This window comes from Nyctereutes procyonoides, unplaced genomic scaffold (assembly GCF_905146905.1).
Source record: "Nyctereutes procyonoides isolate TBG_1078 unplaced genomic scaffold, NYPRO_anot_genome, whole genome shotgun sequence".
NCBI classification, from domain to species: domain Eukaryota; kingdom Metazoa; phylum Chordata; class Mammalia; order Carnivora; family Canidae; genus Nyctereutes; species Nyctereutes procyonoides.
Window position 1 is genome coordinate 31247330 of NW_026575043.1, and position 18536 is coordinate 31265865.

The window sequence follows — 18536 nt, forward strand, 5'->3', positions numbered from 1 at the left end:
AGATCAACTGGGAGACTGGGAAGGAAGTAAGGCACAGCATGCTGTAGAAATTAGTTCTAAATAATGAAATAAACCTAAAGGACATGGCTGGCCAGAGTTAGGAGTGTCTCTCACAAATTAAAGTTTTATAATAAGTGGTGTATTGATATAAGTTGCCTAAAGAAGAAAGTACCCACTTGAAAATCTAATTAGGATAATGTAATATTTAGATAAATTTTCATAATCAACTATTAAGGATATTCAGTTTATTTCATTGCATTCTAAGTTCAGAATTCACTGTGGTTTGGGATTAATATGGTGCAGTCCTAGTGCAGTAACTAAATCCTATAAAACTGATATGACATGAACATAAGTAACTATAAAGCAAGTCAAAGAGTTTTGAATGCTTAAGAGTTAAGAGCAAGAAGTTACATACCAGTGTCACATTAAGAAATATTTTACATAGACAGTGGCATTTAAGGCAGGTATTGGTAGTAGGTGACATTCAATTGATGGCAGAGGATAAAGGCAGTTTCTTTATTTTTTTAAGACTTTATTTATTTGAGAGAGAGAGCATAGCAGGGGGAGCGATAGACTTCCTACTAAGCAGGGAGCCAATGAGGGGCTCAACTCCAGGACCCTGGTATCATGACCTGAGCCAAAGGCAGATACTTCACCAACTGAGCCACCCAGGTGCCCTGGATAAAGGTGGTTTCTAAGCATAGACTTAAAAGAGCACCAAGGAGGGGCTCCTGGCTGGTGCAGATGGTTAAGCCTCCACTTTTGGTTTAGGCTCAGGTCTGATCTCAGGGTCCTGGGATCGAGCCCCACATCAGGCTCTGCCCTCAGCAGCAAGTCAGCTTGAGTTTCTCTCCCTCTGTTCCTCTTCTCTCTCTATCTCAAATAAGTCAATCTTAAAAAAAAAAAGAAAAAGAAAAAAGAATAATTGAAAAGAAAAATAAAAGAGTACCAGGGAAGGTCTGAGCACAATGAAGCTGTGTCTACCGACAAGGCTGGAATTGTGTTTCAGACACTGAATGTAGAATGGGTTAAAACATGACATGTGGTGAGAGGGCTATTAGAAGATTGTCCCAAAGTCCTAACAAGGACCAAGAGGCTCATAGTCCGTGTATGCTATTGGCCGCAGAGATGAAAGCAGGCAGCCCTGGGGGTCATAGACACTGGCCCAGGTGGGAGTCAACGCTCTCTGTGCAGCTGCCAAATTAGAGTCTGAAAGATGGGAAGGTAGGATGTTTGGGATTTCCATGAACATGATTTCTCTCTGTTCAAAGCTTTTAAAATGCTGCCCAGAGTTTTGAGGTAAGCATAATAGGACTGTGATGGAATCATATTTCTCTTTCTATTATTGTCTTAAGTATCAATGTCATTATGACCATTACTATTTCATGCCCAAAAGTGACGAGGGAATATCGGTCACATGAAACATACATTTGGATGTCAAACGTCTTATGTGATGTTGCTTCATTACTGAAACTTACTTTTTCATGCCGGAACATATTTTGATAGTTTTCTCATTCATGACTCTTCATTTTACACCTTCACATTCTCTCTGTCTCTCTGCCTCTCTCTTTTTCATGAAGGAAATGTATAGAAGTTCAGTAGACAGAAATAAAAATAAGGAATAAAAAATAATGACCATCAAGTCAAGACTTATGGTCTAACCTTGAAAATTGTCAAAAGGGCCCATGTCTACAATGTCATACAGAAGTTTTCTAATTGAATGCAATCATGGGAGGCTTGAGAAATGTTACATTTTATTTTTATCCTCAGAAATTTTCATAAAGATCATTTTTTATTTCCTCATTTTTTAACATTTAATCTTAAAAATATGTATTTATTGATATTAAGTTTTCTTTTAGTTCTGTGTGGCCATAATTGTTCAAATGTTTCCATTAAGATTTAGTTTATGGCCTCCATGAACAAAGTACAGAAAACATGATTTAGAATTCCTTCTCTGGAAAACAGACTTTTCCCAACCACTGCAGAAAGAACAGGTGGACCTGAACAGGGATCTACTGAGTGGACATGCCCTCCTTTCCTGTCTCTAACTGAGCTAAGCCAGTGAGTAATTTAGGAGCTCTCTCTCGTTAATGAGACAAGACACAGTGACTGTGATCAGCCTGCATGGAAAGCTTACAGGGAACTAGTGCAATGGGTTGGACATCGACGTGACCAAAGCCACGTAAAACCAAAGTAAGGGGACAAAATTATAAGTACACAGAGGAATCTGATCTGCAGGAAGAAGAAAACACAACATATACAGAAAGAAACGTACAGCTTAGAGATCATGTGGTCTAAGAACAAGTAGTTTCTTCTGTCCCTGATAAACTTACGATATTGCTAGAATCAAATTATTTTTCATTTCTGTGATGTTGATATGCTTAATATTCTTCACCCATTGACTCGAGCTTATATGATGGCATTTTTGTGCCTTCCCTTATAAGCCAAAGAACTTTGATAAAATCAGAATATTCCTATGCAATGGTCTGGTTGCTTTGTCCCTCCAAAATTCATACGTGGAAATCCAATAAGATGGTATTAGGAGATAGGGCCTTCGGCTGACTGGCCAATATGTTTCAATGTGGAAAATATTCAACTTTAAGCATGATTTGAAAATGCACTGCTTCAAAAAAGGCAAACATATCTTAATTATGCTATGTATAAAATATTTTTTGGGAGAAGAAGGTAAGAGGCAGAAATTCTAACACCCAGTGAGTTTCATCAAGCACTTTCTTTTTTTCCCTTAGCAACATGAATCTAGTGATTAGGTGATGAAATTAATACCCTTATAAAAGAGGCCTCAGAGGGCATCCTTGTCCTTTTCTACCATGTGAGAATATAAGAAGTCTGCAACCTGGAGAGGACCTTCCCCTGACCTTGCTGGCATTCTGGTTTCATCCATTCAGCCTCTGGAACTACAAGAAATAAATTTCTGTTGTTTCTAAGCCATCCAGTCCCTGGTATTTTATTATAGCAGCCCAAATGGTCTAAGACATGTCAAAAAACATCATTGTATTTGAAAAGCTCAGTGGAAAAAATTCCACTAACAAAAAAATTTCCAGAGCAATTTTCACCTAAGAAGTACTAAAATAAATTCTACCCTGGTGAACATAATATATGGAGTTTTGGCAGTTGTTCATAGGGTCAAACCCTGATTGTTGGCTCTCTTTTGCTATTCAGAGCATCCACATTTTTTTGTTATGATTCATTATGCTCATAAAATGAACAACTCAAAGAATGTTGGCATCCACCTAAAGAACTGCCTGTCAAGAAACTAATAGAATGCAGAGGTAGGTATACTTATATTAGAAAAAAAAAGAAAAGACTTCAAAACACAGACTGTAATAAGAGACAAGGGACATTACATAATGATAATGAGGTCATCCAACAAGAGGATATAACATCTGTACACATTTATACACACAGCAAAGGAGCCACTAAATATATAAAGTAAATATTAACAGACCTAAGGGGAGAAATAGACATCAATACAATAATAGTGGGGGAACTTTAATGCCCCACCTACATCAATGCATATATCATTCGGACAGAAAATCTATAAGGAAGCATCGCCTTGAACAACACATTAGACCAGATGGACTTAGACACACACAGAGCATTCTATCCAAAAGCAGGAGGACATATTTCTCAATATGTGTGGAGAATTTTCCATGACAGATCAGAAGCTAGGACACAAAACTTGTCTTCATAAATAAGAATTTTGAAATCCTATCAAGTGCCTTTCCCAACCACAATGGTATGACACCAGAAACCAAATATAAGAAGAAAACCAGAAAATTCAAAAACACATGGAGATTACACTACATGTTGCTGAACAACCAATGGGCCAAAGAAAAACTAAAAAGAGAAATAAAAAGAAATACCTTGACACAACTGAAAATTGAAACACAGTGTACCCAAACTTACAAGATGCAGGAAAAGCAATTCTCAAAGGGAAGATCAGAGGGGTAAATGTCTACATCAAGAGACCAGAAAAAAATCTCAAATAGTCTAACTTTACACTCAAGGAACTAGAAAAAGAAGAACACATAAGACCCAAAGTGAGTACAAGAGAGAAAATAACAAAGATTGGATCTGAAGTAAATGAAATAGATACTAAAAGAGACAAGAAAAAAGGTCAACAAAACTAAAAGCTTTCTTTAAAAATTTATTTATTATTTATTTATTTATTTGACACAGAGAAAGAGAGCACAAGCACAAGCAGGGGCAAAGCGAGAGGCAGAAGCAGAAGCAGAAGCAGACTCCTCACTGAGCAGGGAGCCTGACACGGGGCTCGATCCCAGGACCCTGAGATCATGACCTGAGCCGAAGGCACATGCTTCACTGACTGAGCCATCCAGGAGCCCAAACTGAAAGCTTTCTTTGAAAAGATTAAGAAAATGGGCCAGTCTTTAGCTGGACTCACCAAGAACAGCAACAAAAAAGAGGACTCCAATAAATACAATTAGAAACATGGGGGAGATGTCACACCTGATACCTCAGAAATAGAGAGGATCATAAGAGACTACTATGAATAATTATATGTCAACAAATTGTACAGCCTGAAAAAATGGACAAATTCCTAGAAACACAAACCTAGCAAGACTAAATCTTGAAGAAACAAAAAATCTGAATAGATCAGTTACTAGTAAAGAGGGAGAAACAGTCATCAGAAGCCTCCTAACAAAGAAAAGCCCAGAACCAGTGGCTCCACTGGTCCATCCCACCAAATATTCAAAGTCGAATGAATACCAACCCTTCTCAAACTCTTCCAAACACAGAAGAGGGAACTCTTCTAAACCCACTGTATGTGACCAGCATTACCCTGAAAGCAAAATGAGCCAAAGACACCACAAGAAAAGAAGCCACCAAGAGTTGTAAGCAGACCTGACATCCAAAATAGGAGATTGTTTTGAAAAATAATCCTGGGCAGCCCGGGTGGCCCAGCGGTTTAGCGCTGCCTTCGGCCCAGGGTGTGACCCTGGAGACCCGGGATCGAGTCCCACATCGGGCTCCCTTCATGGAGCCTGCTTCTCCCTCTGCCTGGGTCTCTGACCCCCCTCCCCCATCTCTCATGAATAAATAAGTAAAATATATTTTTTTAAAAAAAGAAAAATAATCCAGATTTATTCATCCAGCAAAACACTACACAGCCATTAAAAAGGATGATGTGTACGTTCATTCACATGGAAGGATGTATATGACAAATTACAAAGCAGCCTGAAAAGGGGTGTCTGCGTGGTTTAGCCTGTTGAACGACCAACTCTTGGTTTCAGCTCAGGTCATGATTTCAGGATCCTGAGATCGAGCCCCATGTGGAGCTCTGCCCTCAGCAGGGAGCCTGCTTGAGACTCTCTCCCTCTCCCTCTGCCCCTCCCCTGCACATGCTTGCTCTCTCAAATAAATAGGTAAATCTTAAAAAAAAAAAAAACAACTTTTTAAACAGTATGATATAAAGACACATGCTAACACACATATGTGCTTAAAAATATACAGCAGGATAAATATTAAATCTAGGTAAAGAAATTCTAAGTCTAATTTTTTTCCTTAGATGGAAAAACCATATATATATATATATATATATATATATATATGTATATATGTATGTATATATATGTATATACATATGTATATATATATATATATACACACACACATATGCTTTTTCTTTTCTTTTTTTTAAAGATTTTATTTATTTATTCATGAGAGACACATGGAGAGAGGCAGAGACACAGGCAGAGGGAAAAGCAGGCTCCCTGAAAGGAGCCCAATGTGGGACTCAATCCTAGGACCCTGGGATCACCAACTGAGCTGAAGGCAGATGCTCAACCACTGAGCCACCCAGGTGTCCCTGCTTTTTCTTTTCTTTTTTTTTTTTTTTTTCTGATATGTCTACCATAAGCATATATTATTTTACAATTAAATAAAATTAAAATTTCCAATTGTGATTAGATTTGGACTAAAAGCACTGATTTGCCATGCTCCTTTCCTAGTAGCAATAGTCTATGCTTCACACAAAGCAGAAGGGTGATGGGTTAAGAATTTTCAGAATAAAAGCCTTTAGACTTCGATGAATAAAGCTCTAAGAGCATTGCAGCATCAGAGACAGCAACTCACAAGAATTTAAAAAATTCAGAGGTTAATGTAGGACATGGTAAACTTCACCGAAGTAAGAGGTTCTATTGAGATTTATTTTTTTCCCAGGCACAAGGAGATCACTTTCTATTAAAGGAAATATGGCCGACATCTACTCGCTAGGGAAAGCATTAAGACTACAGCAAGTTACTCCAGTAGGACGGGATAGAAAGTACATATGAGGTAAATTATCATTCCTTCCCTTGGTTCTATTTACAATGACTGATTTTTGAGATGCAAGATTCTCTAACAATCTGAGAGTAAGAAAGGTAGGAAGATACTTTACCCAAGGCAAGATTGGTAACCTGGGGCCTGTATAAGCTTCGTAGCTAGTGAAACTCTTGAATCTGATGTGCGTAATTTATTTATGTGCAAATAAACTTTTTCTTGATAAGTAAGTCCATATATTTGATCAGAATCCTGACTAAGGGCTCCCCTTCCCCAAAATGAAGACTTACCAATAAATCCATCAAGCAAAGAGCGGATTTTCAAGCAAAGAGTGTCATTATTTCCTTGACTCCTGGAAATTTAGTACTGGTAAACAGCAATAGGGTGAGCCTCTGAGGAGGTATTTCTCAAGGGTGCAATTCATTCCTGGTATGTTATAAAGATTTGCCAGTTTCTTTACATCAAATTGTTTCTTCCCCTTTTACTGTTACTCTCTCACTCAATGGCCCCTTCACCAGCTAGCAAGTCCACACCACACACTGTGTGTGGTGTTACTCATATTCATCCTTTGCTTCCTACTTCTTCTATGCTACTCCTTTTACTATGCTTATACCTAGCTTCTAACTCTTTGCTTAAATCCAGCTCACACATTTATCCAAGAAGAGTTCCCTGACACCAAAACCCAACTAATTGGCACCATGGCTTCCTAGTTAACTAGCTGAGTGGACTTAGACTTTCTTCACCTAAACAGGGTACCCTAGAGCAGCAGGCTAGTAAAATATACCACCACCACCACCACCACATACAACAATAACAAAAACCAAGCAAACAAAAACCATGGAAGGCTAACATAAGATAGACAACCTTTTGTTTGCTTCATATTTATAGATTTCCCTCTTCAATATTCACTTCACAACTAATAGTCTTTAGATGTCCTCATCCACAGCATCTTTAGCTGATTCAGGTGGGTGTCTGCTGAAAACACTAATTTACAAAGTATCTTGGCAAGTTTAATGTGAACATAGCATTGCTAATCCAAAAGAACGTATGGAGTAGAAGAAAATTAGTTTTGATTATTGTGTTAAACACACTCACACACGCACAAAACAGCTCAGATGATTCTTTAAATGATACTTGTGTATATTTTTTGCAATTATTACTTTTAAGTCAAACCATGTTAAGGGTATTCCCATGGCACTGTTTCAGTTTAGCTAATGTCCAATGAATGCTGCCCTTATCAGAAATTAAATAATAATAATGATAATAATAATAATACCAACGAAGTAAATATTTATCTTTAAAAGACAATTTTTTTGTAAGTAATTAAAATAATATTTTAGTTTGAGACACAGAACACAGTATATTTATACTAAAGGATGTCCTTCAGAATAGAGTTGCATTGGAAAACCACTGAAATCAACTCAAGTCTTTCAGAAGTGAGACATCCAACAGCTTTGGTAATTCAGCTGTTCTTCATGATAGGATACCTAGGTTACACCACTTTAATTAAGACTTAGGTCATGTGCCACCGCTGGGCTTGCACGTTGCCAAGAAACTCATGTTCACCTTCTTTTAATGTCTTTATAGGTCTACCAGCACCCACCACGAACTCATCCATCAGCCAAGAGTAGCTCCTCTACTCTTCCCATCAAACTCAAAGTCACACCGAGCTGCATTTCCAGACCCTGCCATGGACATCACCAAGCTTCTCTTACTCTTCCCACTTCACCACCCCCCTTATTTGGGGGCACTCCACCCTCAACGTGTTCCTGAATGTTGGAGGGATATACCATGGCTCTCTCAGACTCAGATGGTCCCTTCCCTCCTTATTCTTCCTTCAAGGAGTTAAAAAAAAATTGTGGATAAGCACAGAAAATGTCAAATTACATAAAGAAAAGTTGGGAGATCATATTAACACATGCATGCAGTTATTAAACCCATAATAAGGTTGTGATGTGGGGACAAAGGGAAAAAAAAAAAAAAAAACAGTCACTAACGTCTCTATCCAGAACTCGGCCTGTGCTGTTCAGGAAGAGCATTTGTTTGACAGGGTCCAGCAACACCCAGTAATCCAGGTTGTCCTTTAAGGAAAGTTCGATGGTGGGATCTGGTCCTCCCGCAGTCCCTTTGATGAGCATGTTATCCACCAGAATCGTACCTGCAGGCCAAAGACAGTCATTTGAACACATGCCACCCGTAGGGATTCTTTAACAAGATCACAGGCTTAAACCCCACCCGACTAGAAAATCTGTTTTCCAGCAAAGACACCCAACGTTCTATCTGGCATTGATATAGAAAATGCCCTGTCTCTGCAAGGTGAAAATAACCTTTATTCCACTATTTATAAATGATGAGCTTGGGAGAGGAAGGTGGCAGGAGGACATTCAACCACTTGGTGAGTTTCATTGTCTATTGCCTCTTCCCCTTTTGATAACTCCAATCTGTTCCCCTCCCCGTCCATCACTCCTCACAGGAGTTATCACTGGGTTTCACCCTGAACAAAAGGAAATGCCTGAGACACAGAGACCGATACTTTGGTTCACTCAGTAAGACTTCTGATATGAAAAGAGATACCCTGAAAATAAGAGAAAGGAAGAAACGGAAGACATAAAGAAGTAGCGAGGTCTCCCATGGTGAGAACTGCTTCTTTCTCCTTTTATCTTAGAGCAAATCCATAAAACATAAATCTTAATGTGAAAGACAGGCTAGTGTGCAGACCCGTGGCACACTTCATTCTTCTTGCAGGCACGTCCAGGCCACTTGACCAGAACAACACACTATTCCAGTGTTAACAACCTGGTGCTTGCTCACGTACTGCCTTCTCAGCAGGCTGAATTGGGGCTGTCCATTTGAATGAGTTGAAAAGACAGCACATCTCTAATCTTTCCTATTTTGTTAAAGATTCCATGCATTTTGCAAGTTGGATGCAAACAGCACTGATGCAATTCAAGTCTCATTTTTTCCCCCCATACAGCAACAATCCTTCTGCCAAACAATAATGCACTATAGCTTAGGGCAATCATTCTCAGCCGATCCATTTTATTAAAATTATGGCATCCAGAAGAGATGTGGCTATGCAAATAAAAATGTACCCTCCTAAAGACATTAGAATAAATGGCATATATCTACAGAACTCATTGCCTTAGGATAGCATACAAGAATATATAGATAATCCATAAATATAAATCTAGCTTGAATAATAATTTAGAATGTATCTGCCGCATTTTCTTAAGGCATGGTTTGGCCTAAATGTTATATCATTGCATAGTTACAAAAAAAGGGGGGGTCTCTTTGGAAGATTTTCTCAGCAAATTAGTAGTAATTAATAATATTAAAAGCTATACTATTTTTCCTTATAATATTATTATCAATGAGCTTCATCTGCTTAGGGAATATTGAAAGGAACCATCCTTCTTTTGTAACAATAAATCTGAATAAGGTTTAAACACACACTCTCACACACACATTTCTAAATGGCAGATTATTTTCCTCTACTTTTTTTTCACATACTAGTACACATCCATGTAAATATGGAGTGAAACGGATCCTTCTATTTTTAAATGAAATGACAAATAGATTCCCTACAGATAATACATCCAAAAGCACAGTCAGAAAACAATGGGTTTTTCTGACCTAGGAATATGTTCAAGGCCAGAGTCGTTTACAAATGCTTCACACAATTAACCTTCGAAATATTATTTAGCAAGTAATTCAACATGTAATTAAGAAATTAAATGGGATTCTATTTCCTGAAGTAGAAAAAAAATACAGACATGTCCAGTAGTAGGTTGGCTAACATAGGGTCTATGCCTCGACTCAGCCTTGCATCATAGCAGGAGCAGCAGGCTTCCCATGACACACGGACACACCACCCATGCGGACACATGGACACACCACGTAGATACACAGCGGGAGGGGCAGTGAGCTCCCCTCTGTGGTCCAAATGGATTTTAACCAGAGGAAGTCATAATCATTATCTTAACAACAATTAAAGTGGTGAAACTGAAACCATGTATCTGGACTTCTAGTTTCTTGGATGATTTTTAATTTTCATGGAGAAGATCTAACTGTGTTTTCCTGCTCCCTCCTCAGCTCTGTGTTTTTCCATGACTAGGATTCCGCAATAACCATTTCCAGGGTAGTGTGCTGAAAAAGGAAGAGCTTCCCTTTTCTTTTGCCAGAGTACACCCTCACATTGCTAAAATCTCTCTGAACTTTCAGAAGCCATGTTACCTTAGGCCAAAAGTTTGGAGATGAGAGACAATAGAGTACAGTTGAGGAAGATGTAAAGAGTGCTATTTTTAAAGAAGGAAGAGGAAGAAGAGGAGGAAATGTCACTCTAGCCTCCTTGGAGAGCCCCGTCTTCCATCCTCCCTCCAGCAGAACAGATGACACCTGGTTGAGGCCAATGCAGAGTCTATCTGCAACCCAGTAGTGGGGACAGCATTTCTTTTGGATCTAGGGTTTCCAGCTGGGGCAGCCTGTGTCCCAACAACCCTGGGCATTTGGGGAGAGCACAGTGTCTTGCAAGCTTTCTCCTTTTTCCAGTAAAATCTTCTCTTTGACCTGTTCCATATGAGGTTGAAAATCCATTTCCATCCTCAACTCCATTTGTATATAATATAAAGACAGATACATGAAAAATGAAAGGATAGGATACATGATGCAATGCTAATAAGAAAGCTGGATGACTATGTTATTACCAGAAAGCAAACCAGAACAAAGACTATTATGAGAGGTGAAGAAACATATTTCATGAAATAAAGGGATCAATTAATCAACCGATGTCAACCCGAAAGAAACCCATCTTGCAGAAGGCGGTACCAAAGACACAATTCCTCTTATGTGAAAATTTCCTTTTGTCATGATAAAAAATGGCTGCAGTCAGGAAAAAATAAATTAAACTTAGTTGATACTCATGTCACTGAAGTTAAGAGAGGCCCGGCTGTGGAAATGACGGAGTCCACTCCTGGATCTACCAGTTACTGACCATGTGAAAGTGGGTAGACTATTCAACCTCACTCACCTGCATTTTCCCTTGGCTACAAAATCAGGACCAAAGCAGAACAAACATTTCTGTAACAACACCATGTGTATGGACCTGAAAAATGACATGTGTTCTTCTATCCAGAGCACTAACCAAAACAAAAATAGTTTAAAAATAAATAAATACATACATACATACATACATACATACATACTAGAACAGTAAAATATTTTCACCAAGCATCATAGTCAATATTTCCCAGCCTTAAACATTTGGGCTTGTGGTTCTTCCTTCAAAGAGTAGGTATCTATAGGTGCTGGGTGGCTCAGTCAGTTAACTGTCTGAGTTTTTATTTTGGCTCAGGTCATGATCTCAGGGTCATGAGATCGAGCCCCATGTGGGGTCCACACTCAGCTCAGCGAGGAGTCTGCTTGAAGATACCCTCTCTCCCTCTCCCTCCACCTCTTCCCCCATGCCTTTGCACTCTCGCTTGCTCTTTCTCCAAAATAAATAAGTCTTAAAAGGGTAGGTATTGAGGGTGATTTGTTTCCAAATAGAGGCATTTTTTTCATCAAAATTTAAAAATTGATCATCTAGTAGTTAGCTATCTTCATTAATCTCTTATTCTATGTCAGAGAAATAACTCTGCAATAGCTTCACCTGTACCTACAGCTCCTCCAGGTGGACATATTATCTATCAATTGTAGACACTAATGTGGAGGCTCTACTTGCACTCAATAAGGGGGCTGCACTAGATTTTCAGCTTTTCTTTTATGATCTTCTTATGTAGCTAAGTCTTAGCTTTTAATTTTTTAAAAAAAAGCTTTCTTGGAATATTTCAAGACATAAGTATGCTGTAAAATAACTTATGAATCAGGACAATTTCCTCATTATACTGATGCCTTTCCCTACTCAGCAGTGTGCAAAGGTAAGTGGCATCAAAGAAGCAACCTGTTAGGTTGTTCTAATGGCTGAAATAGATGACGTATGTGAAGTACTGATTGCAGTCCCTGGTACAGAATAAAGACTTGAAACATTTAAGTTATGGTTACTGTTGTTGATGTCATTAAAATTTTTGAAAGAGAAATCATCTGAAGCTAAATAAAGCAAGATGAGTTATTTTATGTCCCAGGATTCTTTACAAAGCCAGTCTACTGTTCATTTCCCAAACTTAGGGTGCTCGTGTTTGGTCAATGCCTAGCCATAGTGGAAGTCTGGGAGAGTTTATAGGGACTCAAAGATCTGAGTCCCAAGTAATCATTCTAGGAAGTTAGAAGGCAGAGAGAGAATGCTTTCTGTAGACCAAAGCATAGAGAGAATCTCTGATATCCAACTGATGGGCCATCTGTCCAGGCCCACCAATACTAGGGGGTCCGCTCTTTCCATTTCCTAACCACAGACGACTCTGGTAGAAACTCAGATTTGATGCTAAAAAAGTTCTTACTTAACAAATTCATACTAGTAGCAATCATTAGACTGAATACTTTCTATTCATCCCAGCACACATGTGGTTCTATAGGAACTAAAAATAGACACACATTATAGGACACACACACATTATAGGAACTAAATATGTATATATAGTTACGTAGTATGTATAGTATGTATATGTATACACGCATAAAACTAAATATAAATATATATTACCTTTATACTACATTTATATTCACAATATCATTTTATATTACATTACATATTATGTTTATAGGAAGTGCATATATTTATCTATACTGTATATTGTATAGATAAAAATTAGATATTTACTGTTTTTCCTCTGAAAGTCTTGTGTTTCTTTAAACAGGCAGTTATAACACAAATGAATTACTCTCTAAAAATGCTGTGGAGGTGGCCATGGGGGGGGGGTGTCCATCGCCTTCCTAATTAACCTAATTCAACAAAGCTGAAAACGTAAGTTCTACAGGGAGAGAGAGTAATTGACTGTTTGGGTTCATTCCAAACATTAAAGAAAATCACTCTGCCCAGAACCTACTAGTGTTGCTATAAAATAATTAATTATTCAAAGGTATATGACCAGTATGGATTGCATAAAATCTCTTACAAAAGTCTTTTCCCAGTTTAATCCAGTTGGCAAAATGCTCAGCTGCATCATCTAGCCAGAAGAATCCACTGCATGTGACTCCCTGCAAATGAAAACATAAACAAAGCTCCCAAATGCACATTATTTGACTAAAACAAATTTGAAGATAAAAAAAAAAAAAGAAGGAAAACGTAGTTATCTCTAGTTTTTCAGTGAGGTTAACCAGTATGTATGGCCATGACATTGAGTAAAAACTAGATTTCAAGATTAAGAGGCTAAGCAAAATTTCTCATGCTCAAATCTTCTTTGTCAAAACTTTCCAGGACTTTCTTACAAGTAAAGTAAAAATCCATTTTGATTTTTCACATTTCTTGGTTTACATTTATATAAACTATACATTCCAGCTAAGCATATGTCCTTAATAAAGCCAGATCACTCCTTGGTATGCTCCTACAGGGAAAGAAATACAGGCGTATCCAACAGCTTCATGGAAAATGTAAATTTTGACTAGGCTCCCTTTGAATAGTAAGGATGTATTTATTACACACATGCAGTATCTGCTAAAGTTGGAAAATGACCCCAATCCAGTCAACAGTGGTGAGACCAAAAAATCGTGCAAAAATTACAGGTATACTGCTTTGCAAAATGACACTGGTCTTTACAAAGTATACTTTATTTACTTCAAAAGAAAAAAAAAAACATCACAAAATGCACAGCTTTGCCCGAGGGCACTTCACTTACATTATCTGAGTAACAATACCTTTTACTTTCTTGTGATTTTTACTTCACAATGTTTGAGAGGGGGGTCTCTCAAGCATGGACCAGACATACAAGTATAAAACTTCAAAATTAAGAGGTTTTTTTTTTCCTTCTATCTTTAATTTTTCCATTAGAAATTGATATAAATGTCTTCCATTTAGATAACCCCTAGTATGTGTGTTCTTTTGGGAGTAAAGTATTAAGCAAATGCATATGAATTATACAGTTTGGTGTAGAAGTCATGTTTATTTTGTTTATATGTCCCTTATCCAACTCAAAATAGGATCAAGTCAAAATTTTAGAACCAGAAGAAAGCTTGCCCTTCCTTCATCACACAGCCATGAGGAAAATGAAGCTGATCGCAAACACCAGAATGCCCTGACCCAGTCAGTGTAGCTAAAAAACACATATTCAAGACTAGACCTCAGGTTTATTACTTCACAAGATATCCTTTCTCCCTTTTTTAAAAAATATTTTATTTATTTATTCATGAAAGACACACAGAGAGAGGCAGACACAGGCAGAGGGAGAAGCAGCCTCCCTGCAGGGAGCCTGATATGGGACTCGATCCTGAGACTCCAGGATCATACCCTGAGCCAAAGGCAGATGCTCAACTGCTGAGCCACCCAGGTGTCCCAGTAGATCTCCTTTCTCCAAGCCTTGCTATTACACTGAAAATATAAAAACTTTGAAAAAAATAAGTATGAAATGATGAAAACCTTGTTTGTAGATCACGGGAAACTGACACAAAAACACTGTAGATACATAAGTTCATGATTTGGAATTCTGTACTCCATCATTTTCTTGACAAAATCTAAAGGGTTAAAATGGAAACAACTCTAAAGTAAGATATAGGGAGAAACTGGGGCCCCTGGGTGGCTCAGTCGGTTGCATGTCTGAATCTTGGTTTTGGCTCAGGAGCTGATCTTGTGGGTTCTGGGATTGAGCCCAGCATCAGGCTCCATGCTCAGCTCAGCAGAGAGTCTGCTTGAAATTCTCTCCCTTTGCTCCTCCTACCACTCAAACTTGTGTGTGCCTCTCTCTATATCAAATAGATATTTTAAAAAGAAGATATGGGGAGAATAGTACAATGTAATTATCAATGACCTGACCCTAGAACTCATTTTCCCAGATGACAGCTAGGTATAGATATATGTATATATAGAGGTATAGTCTTTGACCTTATAGCTCACCACTCAGAAGAGAATAGATAGTTGGCTTTAAGGACAGCCCAATACATCTTCAGCTCAGACTGGGAGTATTAGCGTAGGGAAGTGAACACACTAACCCAGAGTCCCTTGGAACATGATGGCCCCTCTTCCCCAGTGTGACGTGGGGAAGAATCCTGACCACAGAAGGTGGAGCCTGAGCCTCCCAGAAGCTGGAAAGTCTCCATGGTGGATAGACTCTGAAGATGACCCCTGGGATGCTTGCCTCCCAGCTTGACGTGAGTCCCTCCCCTTGAGAGTGGGTGGGACCTGTGACTTGCTTCTAACCAAAGAATACAGCAAAGAGGATGGGAAGTTATGTTCACACGGACATTATATGGTGACATTACATGAGATCCCAATGACTGTTGTGTTGAGTCTCTGTCTCTTTCCCTTCCTAATTCTGACAAATCAATTAGCCATACTGTGAGGGCCACTTGACAAGGAACTCTGGCGGCCTGTAGAGACACAGGGTGGCCTCAGATAACAGCCAGCCAGACACAGAAGACTTTAGTCCCACAGCCACAAGGAAGGGGATGTTGCCAGTGGAGTGAGCCTCAGTGAGCCTAGAAGCAGATGCCCCCCCTTGTTGCATCTCAGTGAGACTGTAGCCCTGACAGCTCAACTACAGTGTTGTGAGGCCCTAAGCAGAGGGCTTAGACCCCTGTGCTTGGACCCCTGGCCCACGGAACTTGTGAAATAATAATAATAAATGTCTGTTGTTGCAAAACACTGTTGGTTTTACTAATATTATATACCAACAGGGAAGTAATACAGCTCTAAAGCCAAAAGAATCTAGATTCAAAATCATGGCCTCACTAACACTATGATTTTAGGCTAGTTTCCTAGATTCTTGTAATTAGCAATATGCATTATTAATATACACTAATTAATACACATTACCATGAGTAATAAATAATATGCATAAGCAGAGGCACATTTTTACTCAATGAATAATACTTTTCATCCCATTGTCACTGGGAGTTTATATAGAATGAAGCATAGAAAGGGGTTACTCGTTCTGTTCATTTAATTGGAAACATTAGCCAGGATGTTTTAAAATAAAATATCACTTTTTTTTTCTTTTACAACTGCAATAAAAGAAGCACACACTATAGCTAAAAGTCCACAGGAAAAAGGAGAAGACCATGCAGATGCAAAACAGAAAATAAAAGGGGGAGGAGGGGACCATAGTTATCACTGAGGATGTTTCCTGGGGTGAAAGCCATTTCTTCCTGGCAAAAATAAACATGAAGAAGATAACAAGCAAGGGAGGTCACATTACTCAAGGTCACAATGCGCAGCAACACCTGCTTACCATATCAGCTGGGCTCAATGATTAAACATAGACTAAGAGAACTACAATATACTCAATCCACGGGCATTTTAAAATGTAAAGGTTCATAGTCTTGGAATTCTGCAAGATTTTCTTATTTTCAGACCATCTGATGGATGCAGTTGATGAACCAGACCATACTTTTTTTAAAATTAACAATCAGGTTAGTTTAAACCCAGATCTCCCATGTTTCCCACCCCTGGAAATAAGGCAGATGCTAATTAGGCAGCTGCTGCTCACACACAAAAAATCTATTTGGCTGAAACTAGTGAAACCAAACTCTTTGAAGACACTGTTTTGTGTATGAAAGATTGAGTGATCTAAAAAAGAAAAAAAGCTAAGAAGTTCTTGAAGAGGCTCAAACTTTCAACCTGGGCTCCATTAGAATCTCTCAGAAAACCTGAATCCTGATTGTTCTCTGACTCCAGCAATAAATCAAATCTCTAACAAGATAAGGATCTCATTTATTTATTATTATTATTATTATTATTATTATTATTATTATTTTTATTTTTTTTTTTTTACCAAAACTTCACTTGAGGATGGGAATTTGCTTTCTTTAGTGAGGCTGAAGCTGCAGGAAATTTTCACTATTGTTAAATGTGTGATTTAAAATAAACAGGACTTCAATGATTAAACAGTTCAATCCCATATATTTATCAGTGGGATCCATCACACTGGAAGAATGACAGCCACCCTAGGAAACACTCTGTTGGGGGTGTTTCTCTATCCCTTTAGATGTTTGAAGAGTTTATACAAATTTGTAAATATAATTTAAAATGTTTACAGGAGTTCGATTATTAAAGGTGACACAGAGAGGGGCTCCTGGATGGCTGTGGGTTAAGCATCTGCTTCAGCTCAGGTCATGATCTCAGGGTCCTGGGTTCGAGTCCTGCATTGGGCTCCCTGTTCAGTGGGGCATCTGCTTCTCCCTCTCCCTGCCCTTCTCACCCCCATGCCCACTAGTGCACTCACATCTACTCTCTCTTTCTCAAATAAATAAATAAGATCTTTTCAAAAAACGTAAGAGAATTAATGGTGTAAAGGAATTAAGTCTATTAAACTTACAAATTAATAGAACATTAGTCAATAACAAAGTAAGGGATTTTCTCTCTCTCCTCTTTTTTTTTTTTTTAACTAGTTTTCTGCATTTATTACAGGGATGATACAATTGATAACCTGAGTTTAATATAATTAATTGAACTTCAGGCTAAATACAGTTTTGATTTTAAATTTACCACTTCAAAAATTTTAGCTAAAACCAAAGCAGTTTCCCATGTAGACACTCCTCTCAGTAAACAACAAACAAACAAACCAGTAAGCAAAAGTGCCTCATTTAAAAGGGATTGCAGGAAGTGTTACTTAAGAGAAAGGAGATGATAAACAAAACAGGGAAATAATTAATGGTCCTAATGAAACAATGGATCCATCTTCCAACAACTGATTTTTCTGTATTTTCTGAGTTTCTGGTTGTTCCAACATGGGTTTGTATTCGGGGTAGCAAGATAGGTCCTATCACAGTGTTCTCTCATTTCTCACTTCGGATTTCACTCACAGTAAGTATTTAAAATATTTTATCACATAGACCAGTTTGTACAATAGCAATGTGGTTTTCCAGTAATTCTGGGAGGATCCTGAGGATCATAACTCTAAAGTTACATCCGTTTCCTCACCTCCAAAATCAGTCAAAGAAATATGTTGTAAACAATTAGGTGAGAGCTGCTTTAATGAGGAATTGGACTAAAGCAGAGACCATGAGGGATTTTACAAATGCACTAAATGTCAATTGGAAAGATGTCCCAGAAAAATATTTTACTTCAATCGGTAATTGGCCCCTGGAAGCCATGAATTAATTGGAAGACATATTTGGTACATTATGTAATCAAGAATAATTTGCTTTTTTAT

General features: G+C 38.2%; 1 protein-coding gene across 16 annotated transcripts in view; it reads right to left on the minus strand.

Moving 5' to 3' along the window:
- Window positions 1-18536, minus strand: part of PCDH15 (protocadherin related 15) — a 739593-nt gene that overhangs the window by 495136 nt on the left and 225921 nt on the right. For all 16 annotated transcript variants that reach the window (XM_055322636.1, XM_055322635.1, XM_055322634.1 and 13 more), the window contains one exon: window positions 8301-8461. In XM_055322636.1, the coding sequence (XP_055178611.1) occupies window positions 8301-8461 (161 nt within the window). The remainder of the gene's footprint in view (window positions 1-8300; window positions 8462-18536) is intronic.